Consider the following 21,834-nt stretch of genomic DNA (forward strand, 5'->3'; position numbering starts at 1 on the left):
ACCCTGGGTCAGAGCCACTTGATGGTGGAGCAGAGAGGGTCCAACTGACTGGATGGGAATTTTGAGCGACTTTGGGGCCCGGGATCTGGGTTTGGACATAGTGAGTACCTGTAGTGAAAGGAGGGTAAAGCTAGACCCTGTAGGAAGGAGGGGAAAGAGCTTACACGGCCTGTGTCCCTTACTGCAGCCTGTTCGGAGAAAACCTGGTGCCAGGGTCCACAGAGGTCCTCCTGAGCAGGAGATGGGCGGAGTCAGAGAAACCAGCGCGATAATGTAAAAGGAGAGCAGGTCCTCCTGATGGCGCACCAACTGACTCCCCAGGACTCTCCCCCACAGTGGTGCTGCCACAAGGAGCCCCGGCCGACATCTCCGCGGAGATGACGACAGGGTGAGAAGTACCCGCGGCGAGCGGATCAGAAGTAGAAGTCCGGAGTCTGGGCCTCAATTTACAAGCGGCAGAGGAGAATAGCGGAACTCCGTGAGAAACAGGTGGGCGGGCAGGGCCCAGAAAGCAGCTTGGCAAGTACAGAGGGCTTCCCTTCACCCGACCCCCACAGGAAGGGGCCATCCTAGCAAGTAACCTGAGAAGGTGGAGGGGGGCAGAGGGGGGTTTGGAGCCAGGAATACTTACCCGTCTGGATTGTTCTGCCTCCTGGTTCCAGCTGGGTCACCATCTTCGGTGTGCTGCCCCTTAGGGAGGCTCGCTACACCGGAACAGAGGGGACTTATCGTGGGAGGCCGTGGTGACCCGAAGGCTGGCGGGATGCAGAGGTTTTAGGAACCTCTGGTCCTCCTTTTCTTCTGGAGACCGGGAAGAAGCAGCGGGCTTGGGGACCCCCTGGTCTCCCGTCTCTTGGGTGGGAGTGCAGGCAGCTAGGACTGCCAGTAATCCCGTTGGCAGACCTGCAAAGCTAAAACTGTTTTAGCTTAGTCCCTGTAGGAAGGGTATAGCTGGAGTGAGGAGATCACACTTTTGTGTTGCCTCCTAGTGGCAGCAGCTATACCCACGGTCAAGCCTGTGTCCCCCAATAATACGGATGAGAAAAAGTGATAGCAGATTGCTAAAATATGCCACCACTTTATGATCAGTGGAGGTCGGACTTCTGGGACCTACGCTGACCCTGAGAATGAAGGAGTGTTGCCCTGGTTTAGGGCTGCACCCCCTTCGTAGAAGCGACCTAGCCACCCACTGCGCAGGTAATATATTGTAGAATATATACCATATTAAATTATACAATGCCAGCTAATTATGAGGTATTTTCTACACCATTGACAAGAAGATGTTACAGCAACTTACCCCGGCAATGGCTGATCAGGGGAAAGAGCCGCCCTCCCACATGAACTCCACACAACATGTACTTTTCATAAACCAACCTTTAAAATAGCAAAGCCACAAAAATTATCACCCATCCACAGGACAGGTGATAACTAACGGATTGCAGGAGGGGTGTCGGGTGGCTGGTAGCCCCCGAGGCAATACAGAGAACCAAGTAGGGTGGGTACAGTGCTCCGTGAGTCCCAAGGAAGTGAAATTATAAACTGTGTTACTATTAGTTACTAGAGAGGGGTCGTTGATCCAGGGAGTTATTCTGATTGGAGTCGGGAAGGAATTTTTTTCCCCTTAAGTGGGGAAAATTGGCTTCTACTTCAGTTTTTTTTTTGCCTTCCTCGGATCAACTTGCAGGATGACAGGACGAACTGGATGGACAAATGTCTTTTTTCAGCCTTATAAACTATTAGTGTTACTGCTCAATTCTGAGAGGGGTTTGAGGGACCCCCTCATTCTCATGGATAGGGCTAAAACATTTTCATGGGATAAACCTTTTAATATCCACTAAATTTACTGAAAGAAACACTAAGAAAAGCACTGGGTGTGAAAACTGCTGACCTTTTTGTACTTGTCGTCAATAAGTGGTACGATGAGGACGATGATGTTGTTGTGGAAGTTGAAGTGGGAGAGAGCGAGCATGAGCTCACACAGGCACATCACCGCCACCTCCGCCAGGCCTCGGTATGCCTTCAATGACACCACTTCGTTCCTCTTGGTTTTCATTTGCTTCCAATCTGAGAGATACAAAATTTCTTCAGTCAGGGATCAGAGCAGGTGTCAAGAGAAAAAAAAGCTATGGAAATTATATAATCAGGGTGGCAACAGTGGGGGCTCATGAGCTTTCTAAGCGTTCCCCTCCGACGACCAATCGAGTAACAAAACAACTGTGTAGACACCAATGTGACGGCTGCGCACTCCCACTGCTGACAGCTCTCCTGGCTTCTGCTCTACAACTCCTCTCAACATCTAAACATTCTTTTATATGAAAATACTGAAAGAAATCATAGAAAACCATACACACTCAGCATTTTCTTCTCTATCCTTTGCCAACATCAGTGTATCATACAAGACCTAACAGCGTCACTTAATGTTCCCCGAGACCAGAAACCCCTTTTATTATAAAATGCAGACAAAATATATATATATATATAAAAAATAAAAAATAAATGTCCCTGACACTTCCGGTCTATTGGGGACCAGCAAAAGAGGAGAAGGAAGATCAGCACTGGAAAAGAGCGCCGGTGGATCTTATTTTTAAACCCGGCATCCTGCCTGCCAATATCAGAAGGGTGTTCCAGGTCTCTGAGAACCCTCTTAAACTCCCGCATAAAAAAAAACAAAAAAAAACAAACAAACAACTTGCTGGAAAACCCATTTAAAGGCAACCAGCCGCCACAAAATAAAGTGCAATCTACAGGCAGCATGTCATAGAGCAGGAGGAGCTGAGCAGACTGACATGGGAAAAGAGTCAGTAAAAGTTGAAATTTCCACCTTTAAACCTCTGCTGCCTGATACATACAAAGAGCAGAGGTTTGAATGAATAAATTACAAGTTCTACCGAGTCTTTTCCCACAAAACTATACATGAATCTGCACAGCTCCTCCTGGGGGATAGGTCATCAATATAGGAAACACGCCAACCCCTTTAGGCTCCATTCACACGTCCGCAAGTGTTGTCCGCACCCGTTCCGCAATTGTGCTGACCCATTCATTTTCTATGGGGACTGAATGGATGCGGAGAGCACACCATCCGCATTTCCGGAGCGCGGCCCCAATCTTCCGGTCCGCAGCTCTGGAAAAAAAAATAGAGCATGTCCTGTTCTTGTCCGCAATTGCGGACAAGAATAGGCATTTCTGTGGGGGTACCGGACGGGTGTATTGCGGATGCGCAATGCACTACTGACGTGTGAACGGACCCTTAAGGGGTTATTCAATCAGGAATGCCCTTATCAACACGCCTATAGCCAAATGGATGACACAACACTAAGAGTGGAAGACACTACCAAGCATTTTTTTTATTTATTATCATACAATAAAAGTCAATGGGCAAATTATGTGACTATATGGCATACAATGGGATGAACACGTACACTCTCTGTGTATACCTTAAATAAGAAGTGAGCAGAGCCTAAAACATACGCTAATAAAAAGATGTATATACAGATTACATTACCTTTTATTGTTTGCTCCAGGTTTTCCAGATAAAACTTGTACTGACTGACGAGACCTTCTTCAAATTCTCGGAGTTTCTGAGTGTCTTTCTTGACCTGTTTAAGAACATTCAAATGAAAGTTGTGAAAAAGAAAAACGTTAATTGCTAATTAGCCATTGGTATCCATACAGTAAAGACCTCTACGAGAAGCCGTGAAGTTCATCAGACCTCCATTAAAGGAGACCCCTGCTGACTGTGGAGATCAAAGAGTGAATCCAAAATGATCCTGTAAGACTATCTTCAAACCTGGCAAAAGTCAAGACAGTTTGGACATTTTATGCTCCCTCGACAGTACTGTAATTTGGGGAGAGATACGGTAGAAAAGTGCTCAATGCCAATAACAATCCTTCATCTTCAACTCTGATCTACGTGGCCGGGAAAGACGTTTTAACGCGGTGCCGTGATAACAGACCACACCAGCACAACCCAACCTCACAATGTCAGACTGAAATCTCAACCATGTCCGACTCTTGCGATATGTGATTCAATGAGATAACCATGTGGTGATATGTCCGCTCAGTACAAAGCTGGACTAGGTCCAGTAAGCTTCTCATCGAGAGAGTGTACAGAACTGCTGACGCCCAACATCTGGGAGTCATTTCTTTTATCTGAATATGTGCACATCTTCTATGTTTATTGTATATATCTTACAACAAGGACTGAATTGTTCCTGAATTTCAGATTATTTTGCTCACTCTTTGCTCTAGGGTTCATTCACACGTCCGTATGAATGGGTACGCATCCGTTCTGCAAATTTGCGGAACGGGTGCAGACCCATTCATTTCAATGGGGCCACAAAAGGTGGGGATAGCACACAGAGTGCTGTCCACATCCATAGTTCCGTTCCGCGGACCTGCAAAAAAGAGCATGTCCTATTTTTCTCCGCAGCCGTTGTCCGTAATTTGCATTTAATTTGCACAAAACACTTGCGGACGTGTGAATGGACCCTTAGACAACTTCCTTCCACTGGATGCTGAAAAGTAGTTGAATGGACCCATTTCATTAAAATTAAAGGAGCAGCTTTTTTTTTTTTATATATTTTTAATTTTTTGGTTTATATAATAGGAAATCATACAATATTCTAATATACACGTCTAAAAAATTCGGCATACATACCTTACTTATATCAGGCAGTTGACCCCTATATGCAGAAGAATGGTATATGTATCAGTTCTATGTAATGCATCTATGGCCTAACTGAAACATGGCATCAGGGGGGGGGGGGGGGGCGGAGCCTAGCGGCGCATGGAGTAGGACGCACGCCGCACTAGCTCCGGCAAGAATCCTGACTAAAATACCTACAACGGTGGAGATATTCCTTAAAAACAGCCGTAGGAGCGGGGGACATAGCCAGCAAGCGGTCCGGTGCTGAGGAAAATCATTATGCCTGCAAAGAGAGGCAAAACGCCGAGCCGGCAGGACAGAGAGGCAAGATCCCAAGATGGCGCTGAGGAGGAAGAGTGGCCTGACCTGAGGGCGGCGGTGAGTCAGGGAGCGGCAGCGCGGCTAGAGCGCTTCGCTCACAAGTCACACCAGTCCCCCAGTCATGTATGGGGAGAAGGAGAGGGCACCCTGGCACAAGTGGAGGAAGGCTTAGGGGAGCAAGATGGCCCCTGTAATGACGACCAGCAATCCCCAGTTCAGCATTGGGGGGGGGGGGGGGGGGGGGCGAGTGCCAGCCTGTGCAGCAGTGGGAAGTGTCTGCCAGTGATCAATGCCCCTGAGCCCACCTTGAAAGATGTGATGGCAGCTGTGATGTGATGCAACGCCACCCTCCAGAACATGAATATTAATATTGGAAGTCTAAAAGCGGACATATCCATTATCAGTCATGACCTGCATAAGGTGGCTGAACGCACCTCAGAAGTAGAGAGGAGGGTCTCAGATCTGGAAGATGGGGCTGTTACCCTACAGAGAGAGAGCCAGGCTGCGTCAAAGGATATAGCGGCGCTCTATGCTAAAACAGACGACCTACAAAACCGCTCTCGCCGCAATAATATAAGGCTGGTGGGCATTCCTGAGAAATCTGAGGGCCCAGAGGCTACTGATTTTATTGAAAAATGGCTCGCGGAAAAATTCCGTGATAGAGGACTCTCTGCACTTTACGCTGTGGAACGAGCACATAGGGTCCCCACCAGGCCTTTGCCGCCAGGACGTCCGCCACGTCCAATACTGGCTAAAATCCTGCACTATCGAGACAGAGACACTATACTGAGGGCTGCAAGATCTCATCCCGATTTAAAAATCAATGGGGTACAGGTGTCTCTGTTCCCAGACTATTCGTCGGATGTACAGAAAAAACGAGATTTTTGTATAACTTACCAGTAAAATCTCTTTCTCGCTCTTCCTTGGGGGACACAGGAAACCTTGGGTATAGCTCATCTCCCTAGGAGGCGTGACACTAAGTGAAAGACTGTTAAGCCCCTCCTCCAGCAGCTATACCCTCAGCCTGGAGCGAGCGACTACCAGTTATGTGCCCAAGTAGTTAAAACAAAGGCAAGGATCAACCAAATTAACACCAACAAGTCAAAACTCCCGTCAGGGCAACCAAAACAATGGGTGGGTGCTGTGTCCCACAAGGAAGAGCGAGAAAGAGATTTTACTGGTAAGTTATACAAAAATCTCGTTTTCTCGCCCAATTCCTTGGGGGACACAGGAAACCTTGGGACGTTCAAAAGCAGTCCACAAATAGGGAGGGACCACAACCCAAAGTGAATTAAAGCACCATAGGCATTAAGGCACCGCCGCCTGCAAGACCAGGCGGCCCAAAGCAGCATCCGCCGATGCATAAGTGTTCACCTTGTAGAACTTGGTGAAAGTGTGCAAAGAAGACCAGGTGGCCGCCTTACACAATTGTTCAGCCGAAGCTCTATTTCGCTGAGCCCAGGAAGCCCCGACCGCTCTGGTAGAATGAGCGGTAACACCAAAGGGCGGTTCCCTGCCCTTAGCACTGTAAGCCTCAGCAATAGCCATCTTGATGAAGCGGGCAATAACCACTTTAGATGCCGCCAGCCCCCTGCGCGGACCCTCCGGAACCACAAATAGAGAATCCGAGCGCCGAAAGGGTCTAGTTACATCCAAGTAGATCCTCAGAGCCCTAACAACATCCAGACGGTGAAGATCCCGTTCCCGAGGATGAGACGGGGACGGGCACAGAGAAGGAAGGATAATATCTTCATTCAGGTGAAAAGCGGACACCACCTTCGGAAGGAAATCCGGAACCGGGCGGAGAACCACCTTGTCCTGGTGAAAAACTAAGAGGGGTTCTACGCAAGAAAGTGCCGCCAATTCAGACACACGCCGAAGAGACGTGATGGCTACGAGGAAAAAAACTTTGCAAGACAACAAGCGAAGGGAAACCCTGCGCAAAGGCTCGAAAGGAGAAGATTGGAGAGCCGTCAGCACAACATTAAGATCCCAAGATGGAACGGGAGCGCGATACGGGGGAGCATAGTGAGCAACCCCCTGCAGAAAAGTCTTAACTGGACCGAGCGAAGCCAGAGGTCGCTGAAAAAGGATCGAAAGCGCTGAGATCTGACCCTTTAGGGTACTGAGACCCAAACCCAAGTCCAGACCAGACTGCAAGAAGGATAAAATCGTGGGGAGAGAAAACCGAAGGGGATGAACATCTAAGGTCTCGCAGAAGTTCAAATAGGCCCGCCAGGTTCGGTAATAAATCCTGGACGATGCCGGTTTACGCGCACGAATCATGGTACGGACCACGTCAGCAGAAAACCCCCGCCGCGTTAGGACCGCGGTCTCAATAGCCACGCCGCTAAACGTAGTGACCCTAAATGCTGGTGGAAGATCGGCCCTTGAGAGAGGAGGTCTTCTCTTAGAGGCAGAGGCAAGGGGGCGTCTGCCAGGAGCAACATAAGGTCGGCGTACCAAGGACGACGAGGCCAATCCGGGGCTATTAGGATCGCAGGCGTGCCCTCCGCCGCGATCTTCCGAAGGACTCGTGGAAGAAGAGGCAGGGGCGGAAAAACGTAGAGGAGAGAGAACTCCGTCCAGGGAAGGACGAGCGCGTCCGCGCCGTAAGCGTCCGGATCCTTGGTTCTGGCCATGAAGGTGGGGAGCTTGTGGTTGAATCTGGAGGCCATGAGATCCACGTCCGGACGACCCCAACGGAGGCAAAGAGACTCGAAGACGTCGGGGTGCAGAGACCACTCGCCCGGGTCGATCGTCGTCCGGCTGAGGAAATCCGCCGCCCAATTGTCCACCCCCGGGATGTAAATGGCCGAAATGGCTGGAACATGAACTTCCGCCCAGCAAAGGATTAGAGACACCTCCCTCATTGCTGCCGCGCTGCGAGTGCCCCCTTGATGATTTATGTATGCCACAGCCGTGGCATTGTCCGATTGGACACGAACAGGGAGACCCTGAAGCAGCGAAGTCCAATGCCGGAGTGAGAGGAGAATCGCCCTCAGCTCCAGAACGTTGATCGGCAGTTTGGACTCCGATGGAGACCAAGTGCCTTGTACGGACCGAGGAGGAAACACCCCCCCCCAACCCCGCAGACTGGCATCGGTGGTAATCACCAACCAAGTTATCGGTAGGAAGGACTTCCCTTGGAGAGGGGTCCGTAACCACCAGAGTAGAGAGGAGCGAACCTGGGGGGGAAGGGGAAAGTGCTGATCCAGACTTTCCTGGGACTTGTCCCATGCGGACAGAATGGCAGTCTGAAAGGTGCGGGAGTGATACTGCGCGTAGGGGATTGCTTCGAAACAGGATACCATCTGTCCCAAGACCCGCATGCTGAACCGGAAGGAAGGACGGCGGTGGTTCAGAAGGCTCTGAACCGACCAATGAAGGAGCTGGCGCTTCTCTGACGGAAGCCGAACCTCCGCTGCATCTGTATCCAGCAGCATCCCTAGAAAGATCAGTTGCCTGGATGGAACAAGAGCGGATTTGGGAAGATTGATAATCCAACCGAACCGGCGTAAGGTTTGTAGCGAGAGGTCCACACTGGCAGATGTCAGTGACAGAGAGGGTGCCTTGATAAGGAGATCGTCCAAATATGGAAGAAGAAAAACTCCCCTGGAACGAAGTAAGGCGAGGACAGGGGCTAGGACCTTTGTGAAAACGCGAGGGGCTGTCGCCAGCCCGAAGGGGAGGGCAACGAACTGGTAGTGGTCGGACCCCACTGCAAAGCGCAGAAAGCACTGATGACACCGAGCGATTGGAATATGAAGGTAGGCGTCCTGGATGTCGATAGAGGCCAGGAACTCCCCTTTTTCCAGAGAGGCCACCACTGACCTGAGAGACTCCATCCGGAACCGCTGAAGACGAAGGAAACGGTTTAACCGTTTTAAATCCAGAATGGGACGAACCGAGCCTTCCTTTTTGGGGACCACAAAAAGGTTCGAATAGAACCCTTTGAATCTTTCCTCCATAGGAACCGGAGTGATGACCCCCTTGTCCAGAAGGGTACGAGTGGCAGTAAAGAAATCGGCCGCCCTTTGGGGATCTCGAGGAACCCGGGAGCGAAAGAACCGAACTGGGGGGAGGGACGCAAACTCGAGTTTGTACCCGGAAGACACCACCTCGAGAGCCCAGGCGTCGGAGACGTGCGTCTGCCAGAAGTCCCTGAACAGGAGGAGACGTCCCCCCACCCGGGTGGGTGGGGGCGCACCTTCAGGTAGGGTTCTGCTTGGTCGCGGGAGGACGAGCAGGCTGTGACTTGCGCCAGGAGGGCTGGGTCCGAAAAAAAGGCTTCTTACGTCTGTCTTGGACAGGGTTAGAGGATGGACCTGAAGTGGTGCGAGGTGTGGGAGCTCTGCGGGAAGACCTGAAGCGAGAAAAGGTGGGACGGCCTCGAGTGGTGCTCCTAGTCCTTGATTGGGGAAGATGTGTACTCTTCCCTCCCGTGGCTTCAGAGATGATTTCATCCAAGCGGGCCCCGAACAATCGAGAACCAGTGAAGGGAAGGCCAGTAAGAGACCGCTTTGACGTGGCGTCCGCCGTCCAAACCTTTAACCAAAGCTCCCTTCTAGCCGAAACGGCCAGGGCAGATGAACGGGCTATAAGAGCCCCCGCATCCAGGGATGCCTCACAGACAAATTTTCCGGCTTGAACGATAAGTTGGGCCAGAGCGCGGAGGTCCTGAATAGGGACGTCGGATTCAAGCTCCTGATCCAGCTGAGACGCCCATTCTGAAACCGCTTTTCCAGCCCAAGCGGAGGCAAAGACCGGCCTGAGGGCGGAACCGGAGGCTGCAAAGATACCCTTTGTAATGGCCTCTATCCGGCGATCTTCCGTGGATTGTAAGGAAGAACCATCTGCAACGGGAATAGCCGTGCTTTTGGACAAACGGGCCACAGGGGGGTCGACTTTAGGTGGTGACGCCCAGTTTGTAATGCAATCCGCCGGGAATGGATAACAGATATCCAACTTCTTAGGCGGGGTAAAACGGGCATCAGGACGGGCCCAGGCCTTAGAAACCACCGACGAGAAGTCAGCGTGGAGGGGAAAAACCGCAGACGCCTGTTTTTGGCGAAAAAAGGAAACACTGGCCTTTTCAGAATTAGGAGGGTCATCGTGAATCTTAAAGGTATCACGGATATTGTTAATAAGATGGCCCACAGCAGAAGCCAGCTTTGAAGGCAAGGCCGAGTCCATATCCCAATCAGAATCGGCTAGTTCCCCTTCAGAGGGCATATCCTGTAATGAGGAAGGACCCGACTGAGGGCGCACCCTTGGGGGTGATACCGAAGCATCCGAGGATGATAGGTGCTCCGCCCTGGACCGCTTCTGGAGTTGACGGACTCTGGAGGTGTCGCCTGGAGAGAGAGACTCAGACGGGTCAGCTAAGGTAGCGGACCCGGAGGGCCCAGCAGGGGAATTATCCAGCTGCGGTAAGGGCAATGTATCTGCAAGGCGGCCCACAACATTAGTGAGACTGACCACAGCCTGGGAAAGGGATCTAGCCCAGTCAGGGGGATCCAAGAGGCCAGGGGGTGACACAGCAGATGGCGGACCCTGTAATGGGGCTTTGCAAGCCGAGCAATGCGGGTCAGGCTGCCCTTGAGGAAGGGGTGCCTTACATGCGGTGCAGGTATGATACCAAGGACCAGCAGGCACTGAGGGGTCAGACATGTTGGCTGGAAGTAATATACAAAAACGTCCAGGCCAGAGGGCTGCAGTGCTGGAAGGGGTCAACAGTCCTACCAGGTCACAGTGGGAGCAGACGGCACAGCAGCGGCAACAGCAGCGGCAACAGCAGCGGTCCTCAGAGCCCTGAGGTAATCTGTCCTGAGAGCAGGCAGGCACGAAGAGGAGGCGGGGCTAGTGAGGAGCGGGAAGAAAGACGTCCGCCCCTTGACTGAAGCCTAACATGTACAGTGGAACGGAACGAAGCTCCGCCCACCGATAAAACTTCTCGCGCGCGCGCGTGATTCAAAATATTACATGCCGCCGAAACCCCACAGAATAATGTCCCCCGTTCACTTCCATATAAGTGGAGGCGAACGCACACCAGTGGCCGGACAAGAGCGTGCGCTTGTCAGAATATCAGCCGACAGTTGAACACAGCCGCAGTACACGTGTGCCTGCTATCCAGCAGCTGATAACGAAAGGCGGCCCACGGCCGCCGCACCTGAGGTAAAACTGCGCTGTAACCCTCCCCCACGAGCATCGCTCCGCTTTTGCCCCACACACAAAGGAGCCGCAGGACTCACAGCTAAGAGAGCTGTAACTTGTAACTGACATGAAGGTCAGGCAGAGGGGACAGCAGCATCAGGCCTTAACGGGGGGGGGGAGGGGGTAGAACGGCTGCACAGCCACCTCACCATCGACGTTTTCACCCTCTGTCCATCCAGCAGGGACGCCCCTTCAGCCACTGGCACCGAAGTGGCAGGGAGCTGGAGAGGGGCTTGCAGGTGGGCGACCCTTGTGCTGGCGGGATGCAGGGGAGCTGGGCTGCCCTGGTCCTCCTTTTCTTCTGTGGGGGAGGCAGCAGTGCGGATAACCGGCACTGGCGCAGCTCAACCCCGGGAAAACAGAGAGGTCTAATGCGACTCTGTTGTCCCTGTTGAAAAAAGGAAAAAAAGTTGAAAATAATAAAAGAGAAAAAATAAAATCTTTAGCAAAGACAGCTCTGCAGTGCAGAGAGTGTCTTGCCTCCTTGACACTAAGCAAAAAACTGGTAGTCGCTCGCTCCAGGCTGAGGGTATAGCTGCTGGAGGAGGGGCTTAACAGTCTTTCACTTAGTGTCACGCCTCCTATGGAGATGAGCTATACCCAAGGTTTCCTGTGTCCCCCAAGGAATTGGGCGAGAAAGAGAGCTCGTTTTGTGGAGATTAAACAGAGGCTGAGAGATTTGCAAGTACAGTACTCCATGATGTTCCCGGCCAGGCTCAGAGTGGTGGCGTTTGGATCTGCTGTGTTCTTTGAAGACTCGGACGCTGCGGTCAAGTGGTTGGATCAAAATGAGCGTCGCCTTAGGATTCCATCAACAGACACCTGAGACTGTTGGACATTCCTGCTCCGGATTGAAGTTTTGATGTCCCCTGGACTGTCCACCCACCGTTGTGGACATTTTCTTCTGTCTTTAGCCGGTTGCTGGAGACACTCTGTGGGTAAAGCATACGCCCTCGGTTGCGCCCCACCTTCTTAATGTGCTCACAAGTCACACCAGTCCCCCAGTCATGTATGGGGAGAAGGAGAGGGCACCCTGGCACAAGTGGAGGAAGGCTTAGGGGAGCAAGATGGCCCCTGTAATGACGACCAGCAATCCCCAGTTCAGCATTGGGGGGGGGGGGGGGGGGCGAGTGCCAGCCTGTGCAGCAGTGGGAAGTGTCTGCCAGTGATCAATGCCCCTGAGCCCACCTTGAAAGATGTGATGGCAGCTGTGATGTGATGCAACGCCACCCTCCAGAACATGAATATTAATATTGGAAGTCTAAAAGCGGACATATCCATTATCAGTCATGACCTGCATAAGGTGGCTGAACGCACCTCAGAAGTAGAGAGGAGGGTCTCAGATCTGGAAGATGGGGCTGTTACCCTACAGAGAGAGAGCCAGGCTGCGTCAAAGGATATAGCGGCGCTCTATGCTAAAACAGACGACCTACAAAACCGCTCTCGCCGCAATAATATAAGGCTGGTGGGCATTCCTGAGAAATCTGAGGGCCCAGAGGCTACTGATTTTATTGAAAAATGGCTCGCGGAAAAATTCCGTGATAGAGGACTCTCTGCACTTTACGCTGTGGAACGAGCACATAGGGTCCCCACCAGGCCTTTGCCGCCAGGACGTCCGCCACGTCCAATACTGGCTAAAATCCTGCACTATCGAGACAGAGACACTATACTGAGGGCTGCAAGATCTCATCCCGATTTAAAAATCAATGGGGTACAGGTGTCTCTGTTCCCAGACTATTCGTCGGATGTACAGAAAAAGAGAGCTCGTTTTGTGGAGATTAAACAGAGGCTGAGAGATTTGCAAGTACAGTACTCCATGATGTTCCCGGCCAGGCTCAGAGTGGTGGCGTTTGGATCTGCTGTGTTCTTTGAAGACTCGGACGCTGCGGTCAAGTGGTTGGATCAAAATGAGCGTCGCCTTAGGATTCCATCAACAGACACCTGAGACTGTTGGACATTCCTGCTCCGGATTGAAGTTTTGATGTCCCCTGGACTGTCCACCCACCGTTGTGGACATTTTCTTCTGTCTTTAGCCGGTTGCTGGAGACACTCTGTGGGTAAAGCATACGCCCTCGGTTGCGCCCCACCTTCTTAATGTGCCTGAGTACGGTATCGTGCTGGATGCTGTGCTGCTTCAGGCGCTGTTGGGCCAGGTTCACAATGTTGGCCCCGAGTTCATTACCGAATCTAACTATGCTGCATATGTTCATTGCCTGGGAAGGGATAGTTGGGTGGGGGGAGGGAGGGGGGAAGGGATTAGCGGGGGTTAATACTGTCAAAGGTGCTATTGATGGCAATTCTAAAATGCTGAAACGTACAGTCCTTTTATACCTTGTCGGCGGAAATGGAGAAGAGATGGGAGTCTGTAATCTGGTGATTAACGTTGTTTTTCCTTGCAGCTGCTGGGAGGCGGAGGTGTGAATCTCAAATGTACTTTTATGTATGTATGCATTCTTATGGGACCTGCTACGAGAATACTTAGCTGGAATGTGAGGGGAATGGCGGATGCTACAAAGAGACACGGTCTGTTCCGTTACCTATCTAGATATCAGCCGGCAATAATATGCTTGCAAGAAACGCATATGACCAAACAATCTATACATGTTATGCAAAAGCTGTGGCTGGGTTATTTGGTGCATTCCGTCTTCTCCTCGCATTCAAGGGGGGTTAGTATCCTAGTTCATAAGAATATCATATTTGAATGCCTCAGGGTATGTGTGGATGAAGAGGGAAGGTTTATAGGAATGCATTGTGTGGTCCAAGGGATGAGAATGGTGTTAGCGACAATCTATAAACCCCCACCATTTTCCTCGGTGCCTTTAAGGAAGCTTATGGAGTTTATGGCAGAATTTTCTGAACTTCCAGTGTTAATAGTGGGAGATTTCAACAATGTACTTGACAGCTCGCTTGATAGATGCCAGATCACACCTAGTGGTAGTAGTACGGGTGAAACCTTGTTTGCAAGAATACTGAGGGAAGTAGGTCTGATGGATGTATGGAGAGACCCACCCCCTGGACAGGAAATACTCGTGTTGCTCCTCGACCTATGGCTCCCTGTCGCGTATAGATCTGGGTCTGGTAAATGCTCATATGTTTCCGTTTGTACAGAACTCAGAATATCTCTCTAGGACCCTATCTGACCATTCCTTCTTTAGCATCACCCTTGATATTTCTGAGACAGCCAGGCCGGGGGTTAGATACTGGCGATTAAATGCCTTTTGGTTAAAACTGATGGGTGACCCGTCCGATATGCTTCAATCCCTTAGGGAATATTTTTGTATAAATGAAGGGACTGCGTCTCCGTTAGTCGCCTGGGAAGCGATTAAGGCCTTCCTCAGAGGATCCTTTATTAAAACAGTCAGTCGGATTAAATCTAAATCTAGAGAACTTGATCTGCAGAAACATGATAACATGAAGCTAGCGGAGGAAGCTTTTGTGTTAAATCCTTCTATCCTAACAAGCAATACCTTAAAGACTAGGCAGGATGAGTTGAGGTGTCACCTTTTGGAGGTAGCAGAGAGGAAACGACTGTTTTACAAGCAGCAATTTTTTTACTGAAGGCGAGAGTGTAGGCCATATGCTCTCGGTTATCGCGAAAGCGCAACAAGGGTCACAATGTATATCTGGCCTGTTAGATGCTGGCGGCGTCCTCAGGCGTGATACTGACAACATTTTGAATATACTAAATAATTTTTATTCCTCGCTGTATGCTTCCAGGGTGACATGCTCGGATGAAGAGATTGACGCCTTTTTAGCCACATTAGATCTTCCTAAGCTTTCCAGGGAAGTCAGTATGCGGTTAGAGGAGCCGATTGAGTTAGAAGAATTGAAGGCGGCACTGGCTGCTATGGCTAATGACAAGGCTCCGGGTTTGGATGGGCTTCCGGCGGAAGTATATAAAAGTCCTTTGCGGAAGTGTTGCTCCCGGAACTTCTGAAGGTATTCAATTATTCCAAGGAGAGGGGGGTGCTACCTCCGTCTATGCAGGAGGCGGTAATAGTAGTCATTCCTAAGCCGGACAAGGATCACTCTCTCCCTGACTCATATAGACCGATATCATTACTCTCCAATGATGTTAAGTTGCTTGCAAAGGTCTTGGCCATGCGTCTGTCTAAAGTGATTCTGTCTATCATACACTCTGACCAGACTGGCTTCATGCCTCAGAAATCAACGTCAATTAATATTAGAAGAGTGTTTGCCAGTATTCAACTTCCAGCTGATAATGTTGGAGATAGAGCTATCCTTTCCTTAGACGCGGCCAAGGCCTTTGACAGCATTGAGTGGCGATTCCTGTGGAGAGTTATGGCATATATGGGGTTCGGAGATGAGTATATATCCTGGGTCCGGGTGCTATACTCTAAACCCGAGGCATGTATCAGGGCGAATGGAGGGGTGTCCCCCAAGTTCTGTCTGGGCCGGGGTACTAGACAGGGGTGCCCGTTGTCGCCTCTGCTATTTGCAGTTGCGATTGAGCCATTAGCCGCAGCAATTCGTAAATCAATGGACATCCGGGGGTTCCAATATGGGACAGTTAATAATAAAGTGGTGATGTATGCAGATGACACCTTGCTTTTTCTGGGAGATACTGGTCCATCGTTGGAAGCGGCTATGAAAATCATTGATTGCTTCGGGGATCTGTCGGGTCTGACTATTAACTGGAGTAAGTCAGCGATTATGCTGCTCGACGGGCAAGTGCAATCACAGACAGTGCGAGACAGAAATATTCCATGTGTAGCGACCTTTAAGTATTTGGGTATCCATATATCTCCGAGAATCCGAGACTTTGGGCGCCTTAACTTTGACCCGTTGGTTATCAAATTTCGTAATAAGACTAAGGCATGGTGTAAACTATATCTGTCGGTGGCGGGAAGAGCTAATCTCATTAAAATGGTGTTGATGCCTCAGCTACTCTATGTTCTACATAACTCCCCGGTCTGGCTGTCAAAGTCCAAATTTGTTCCTATCAATGCTACTTTCAGGGAGCTCATATGGCGGAAGGGGCAACCGAGAATTAAGCTTGAAACGTTGCAATATCCTAAAACAGAAGGGGGCCTTGCAGTCCCAAACCCCTGGGTGTACTTCCTGGCTGCACAATGCCAACATTTTAAGGGGTGGATGGAACTGGAGTCGAGTGAGATGTCGTGTCAGTTGTTTAAACATTGCTTGTCCTCTAATGACCTACTGCTGATCCTTGAGACTAAGGGGGCCGGGAAGAGTGGTCCGATGGGTGATTTGGGACACTTGATGCAGTCCGTGTGGAATAAGGTCAAGCTCCTGAGGGGGGTTTTCGGCAATACGGAATACACTCCACTGTGGGGCAATCCTGTGCTGCCGGAATTCCTCTCCCTGTCTGATTTTGGGGCATGGAAAAGGAAGGGTATTCTGAGGTTGGGACATCTTTTGGAGGAAAAGAAGTTCATGTCATTTGCCAGATTTCAGGAGAAGTATGATCTGCCTAGAACTCACTTTTATAAGTACCTTCAGGTGAGACACGCATACAACTCCACATTTAAAGGTACGACTATGGTGGCAGGGAGAGATGCTGCATTGCACCAGATTCTGTCCAGGGGGGCGAGGAGAGGTATGATTTCCTGTATATACAAGCTGCTGCTTGATAAGTTTCTAATGTCGCATCCGCTTACGGCTAAAAGTAAATGGGAGAAAGATGTTGGCGAATTAACTGATGACCAATGGTCTGACATACTGGAGGCGATACCTCTCTCTTCCTTGAGTGAAGGACGTAAACTTTCGCAGCTGTTTATTGTCCATAGGGTCTACAAAACACCGTTTTTTTTGTTCCGTATAGGGTTCAGACCTACGGATGAGTGTCCAAGATGCTCTGTGGTGTCTGCAGATTTGTTGCATATGATGTGGACGTGCGAGAGGTTAGGGAGATACTGGGAGTTGGTATCTCAGACAACACAGGAAGTTTACAAGGTACGAATAACCTCTGACCTGAAAGTGTGTGTGTTAGGATATGTCTCTGAACTGGCCACAGGTCAGGTACATAAAATAGCTATAGGTAGAATGTTATATGTCGCTAGGAAGTTAATAGCCCTACATTGGATACAGACAGCGCCGCCAACCCTAGGCGAATTCCTAAGTGCGGTTGACACAATGCTGAGTTATGAACGGATGGTGTACCAGAAGCGTGGATGCCCAGCGAAATTTGAAAAATTGTGGGATCCATGGCTGTCGTTTCGACGTCTGAATAGAAATGTTTAACAATGTGCCTTTGTATTTTGTAGGTTAGGGTGGGATGGGATGGTGGGGAGGTTGGATTGAAACTGGATTAATACACATAGTTTGGTGTCCTTTTTGTTATTAGTCCTATGGACAATATGTCTCTATGTCATCCTTGTATGTATTGTGAAAAAACGTGTATTTACACTGTAAAATGTTTAATAAAAATGATCTGATTTAAAAAAGAAACATGGCATCAGTCATGTGACACTCTTTACACCCTGACATTCAGTAAGATGCAGTGTTACAGGGGAAGGGGGGGGCATGGCCTGAGCGCAAGATGGACGGACGTGTCTAGCTGAGCTCCGTCATTGTTGCCCTAACTTCGCCGTTATCCTGAACTTACCAACCGCAATCATAACATCCACGGAGGAGAGAAGACCGGGACGTTCGTGCAGAACCAGGATGGCACGAAACAAGGCGCTGTCGGCGGCTGAGAAGCTCAGAGAGTTTGCCCGGTCTGAATTCCAAGATGGCGCAGGCCCTTTGCCGCTCGCGCAAGCCGCGGCCTCCCGGAGTGCCTCTCCTTCTCCCAGTAAGGACAGCGCGCCAGACATCGAACCCTCCCTCAAACTGGGAAGATGGAGGAGGTTAAGATAGATATCGGTCTCCTGAGGCATGACATGCAAAACATGCGTGACCGTATTGCGGAGGTGGAAAACCGTGTGTCCACGGTGGAAGACCAACTGAACCCATTACAGGCCCGCTTGGCTGATTTGGAAAAGAAAGTAGATTGGCAGCAAAAGTGCGACGACTATGAAAATCGCACACGTCGCAACAACCTACGTATAGTGGGACTTCCTGAGCATGCAGAGGGTAATAACCCGTGTGATTTTGTGTCTACATGGCTGCGAGCCACTTTCCCTGATGCCACCTTCTCCTCTGCCTTTATTGTTGAGAGGGCACACCGTGGACCGGCCAAACCGATGCCCCCTGGAGCGCCACTGCGGCCGTTATTGTCGCGACTACTGACGTCTGCAGATCGAGACCTCATTCTACAACTGGCCCGTCGCAAGCAAGAGCTTCGCTTTGAAAATGCAAACATCATGCTCTTCCCGGATTTCTCCGCAGAGCTTCAGAAGCGCAGAGCGACGTTGACAGTGAAAGAGACGTCTTCAGGACTTAAACCTCCCATACTCAATGGCCTACCCAGCCAGGGTACAGGTAGTAGGCGGAGAGTCCATTGAGTCCTTCAACACTCCTGCGGAAGCTGCGGCCTGGCTGGAGGGCAAGCCGCGTCCAGCGAGATCCCCGAGATGAACACTCGTTGCAACCTCTAGATGTTATTACCTGTCAAGGTTTTCTCCGCTGTTCTCAGGGGGTTTAATGAAGATAGGTTATGCCAAGTGTGTGCCTTACTCATCTTATAGTTCGGTGCCACTCATGTTTTGTCCTCCTAGAACCTGATCTTTATTGTTCAAAGCATAGCATTTGTTTTCCAGTATTGCATTGTTGCACAATGTTGTTGTTCTGCATAAGCTGTTGTAAAGCAGCATCTATGATAAGCGTAACCTGTGATACTCTGCAGACTTACTGCTATAGAAGGGCAGAAATACGATTGTTGGTATAGGGATGGGGGGCTCTTCCCTTAGATAGGTGTATTTACATACTATGAAGTTAGGGTACAAGTTCATTACCTGCTACTTAAGTTTGTTAAAGTGTGAAGGGTTAAGTTAACCAATAGCACACCCTGTACACTGTTGTGCCACACAGGACCTACCACCGAGTATCCCGTTGCATGTGTGTGATGCCCTGGATACCTGGTGCTAGATCTGTCTTTTAGATGACTCTTAATGAATCATTGTTAAATGTTTGGATTTTAATAGTTCTTAACTACCATTGCATACTTACTAGGGCTGCACGATATGGGAATTTTGTGCGATTGCGATTAGGGCCCTAAAAATTGCGATAACGATGTGCGATGCGATATTTTAAGGGAATTGTGCTAGAGGTCTATTTGCTTGGATTTTCCCATAAGAGCCGCTGACGCGGCTGGGTATGACATAGTTATGGGGTATCTGTGGATGGCGCTGTTATGTGGGGGATCTGTGGTTGGCGCTGTTATGTGGGGGATCTGTGGATGACGCTGTTATGTGGGGGATCTGTGGAGGACGCTGTTATGTGGGGGATCTGTGGAGGACGCTGTTATGTGGGGGATCTGTGGATGACGCTGTTATGTGGGGGATCTGTGGAGGACGCTGTTATGTGGGGGATCTGTGGAGGACGCTGTTATGTGGGGGATCTGTGGAGGACGCTGTAATGTGGGGGATCTGTGGAGAACGCTGTAATGTGGGGGATCTGTGGAGGACGCTGTTATGTGGGGGATCTGTGGAGGACGCTGTTATGTGGGGGATCTGTGGAGGACGCTGTTATGTGGGGGATCTGTGGAGGACGCTGTTATGTGGGGGATCTGTGGAGGACGCTGTTATGTGGGGGATCTGTGGAGGACGCTGTTATGTGGGGGATCTGTGGAGGACGCTGTTATGTGGGAGATCTGTGGAGGTGTAGATCTGTGGATGATGCTGTTATGGGGGATTTGTGGAGGACGCTGTTATGTGGGGGATCTGTGGATGGCGCTGTTATGTGGGGGATCTGTGGATGACGCACTGTTATGTGGGGGATCTGTGGAGGACGCTGTTATGTGGGGGATCTGTGGATGACGCTGTTATGTGGGAGATCTGTGGAGGTGTAGATCTGTGGATGATGCTGTTATGGGGGATTTGTGGAGGACGCTGTTATGTGGGGGATCTGTGGATGACGCACTGTTATGTGGGGGATCTGTGGATGACGCACTGTTATGTGGGGGATCTGTGGATGACGCACTGTTATGTGGGGGATCTGTGGATGACGCACTGTTATGTGGGGGATCTGTGGATGACGCTGTTATGTGGGAGATCTGTGGAGGTGTAGATCTGTGGATGATGCTGTTATGGGGGATTTGTGGAGGACGCTGTTATGTGGGGGATCTGTGGATGGCGCTGTTATGTGGGGGATCTGTGGATGACGCACTGTTATGTGGGGGATCTGTGGAGGACGCTGTTATGTGGGGGATCTGTGGATGACGCTGTTATGTGGGAGATCTGTGGAGGTGTAGATCTGTGGATGATGCTGTTATGGGGGATCTGTGGATGACGCACTGTTATGTGGGGGATCTGTGGATGACGCACTGTTATGTGGGGGATCTGTGGATGACGCACTGTTATGTGGGGGATCTGTGGAGGATGCTGTTATGTGGGAGATCTGCGGAGGACGCTGTTATGTGGGAGATCTGCGGAGGACGCTGTTATGGGGGACCTGCGGAGGGCGCTGTTATGGGGGACCTGCGGAGGGCGCTGTTATGGGGGACCTGCGGAGGGCGCTGTTATGGGGGACCTGCGGAGGGCGCTGTTATGGGGGACCTGCGGAGGGCGCTGTTATGGGGGACCTGCGGAGGGCGCTGTTATGGGGGACCTGCGGAGGGCGCTGTTATGGGGGACCTGCGGAGGGCGCTGTTATGGGGGACCTGCGGAGGGCGCTGTTATGGGGGACCTGCGGAGGGCGCTGTTATGGGGGACCTGCGGAGGGCGCTGTTATGGGGGACCTGCGGAGGGCGCTGTTATGGGGGACCTGCGGAGGGCGCTGTTATGGGGGACCTGCGGAGGGCGCTGTTATGGGGGACCTGCGGAGGGCGCTGTTATGGGGGACCTGCGGAGGGCGCTGTTATGGGGGACCTGCGGAGGGCGCTGTTATGGGGGACCTGCGGAGGGCGCTGTTATGGGGGACCTGCGGAGGGCGCTGTTATGGGGGACCTGCGGAGGGCGCTGTTATGGGGGACCTGCGGAGGGCGCTGTTATGGGGGACCTGCGGAGGGCGCTGTTATGGGGGACCTGCGGAGGGCGCTGTTATGGGGGACCTGCGGAGGGCGCTGTTATGGGGGACCTGCGGAGGGCGCTGTTATGGGGGACCTGCGGAGGGCGCTGTTATGGGGGACCTGCGGAGGGCGCTGTTATGGGGGACCTGCGGAGGGCGCTGTTATGGGGGACCTGCGGAGGGCGCTGTTATGGGGGACCTGCGGAGGGCGCTGTTATGGGGGACCTGCGGAGGGCGCTGTTATGGGGGACCTGCGGAGGGCGCTGTTATGGGGGACCTGCGGAGGGCGCTGTTATGGGGGACCTGCGGAGGGCGCTGTTATGGGGGACCTGCGGAGGGCGCTGTTATGGGGGACCTGCGGAGGGCGCTGTTATGGGGGACCTGCGGAGGGCGCTGTTATGGGGGACCTGCGGAGGGCGCTGTTATGGGGGACCTGCGGAGGGCGCTGTTATGGGGGACCTGCGGAGGGCGCTGTTATGGGGGACCTGCGGAGGGCGCTGTTATGGGGGACCTGCGGAGGGCGCTGTTATGGGGGACCTGCGGAGGGCGCTGTTATGGGG

General features: G+C 51.3%; 1 protein-coding gene across 3 annotated transcripts in view; it reads right to left on the reverse strand.

The window, feature by feature from the left end:
- NOC3L (NOC3 like DNA replication regulator) overlaps positions 1-21,834 on the reverse strand; it is a 91,930-nt gene that overhangs the window by 35,848 nt on the left and 34,248 nt on the right. For all 3 annotated transcript variants that reach the window (XM_040435660.1, XM_040435661.1, XM_040435662.1), the window contains exons 8-9: positions 3,503-3,596; positions 1,889-2,064 (exon numbers count right to left, since the gene is read on the reverse strand). In XM_040435660.1, coding sequence (XP_040291594.1) covers positions 1,889-2,064; positions 3,503-3,596 — 270 coding nt within the window. The remainder of the gene's footprint in view (positions 1-1,888; positions 2,065-3,502; positions 3,597-21,834) is intronic.

Source organism: Bufo bufo, chromosome 6 (assembly GCF_905171765.1).
Source record: "Bufo bufo chromosome 6, aBufBuf1.1, whole genome shotgun sequence".
Taxonomy (NCBI): domain Eukaryota; kingdom Metazoa; phylum Chordata; class Amphibia; order Anura; family Bufonidae; genus Bufo; species Bufo bufo.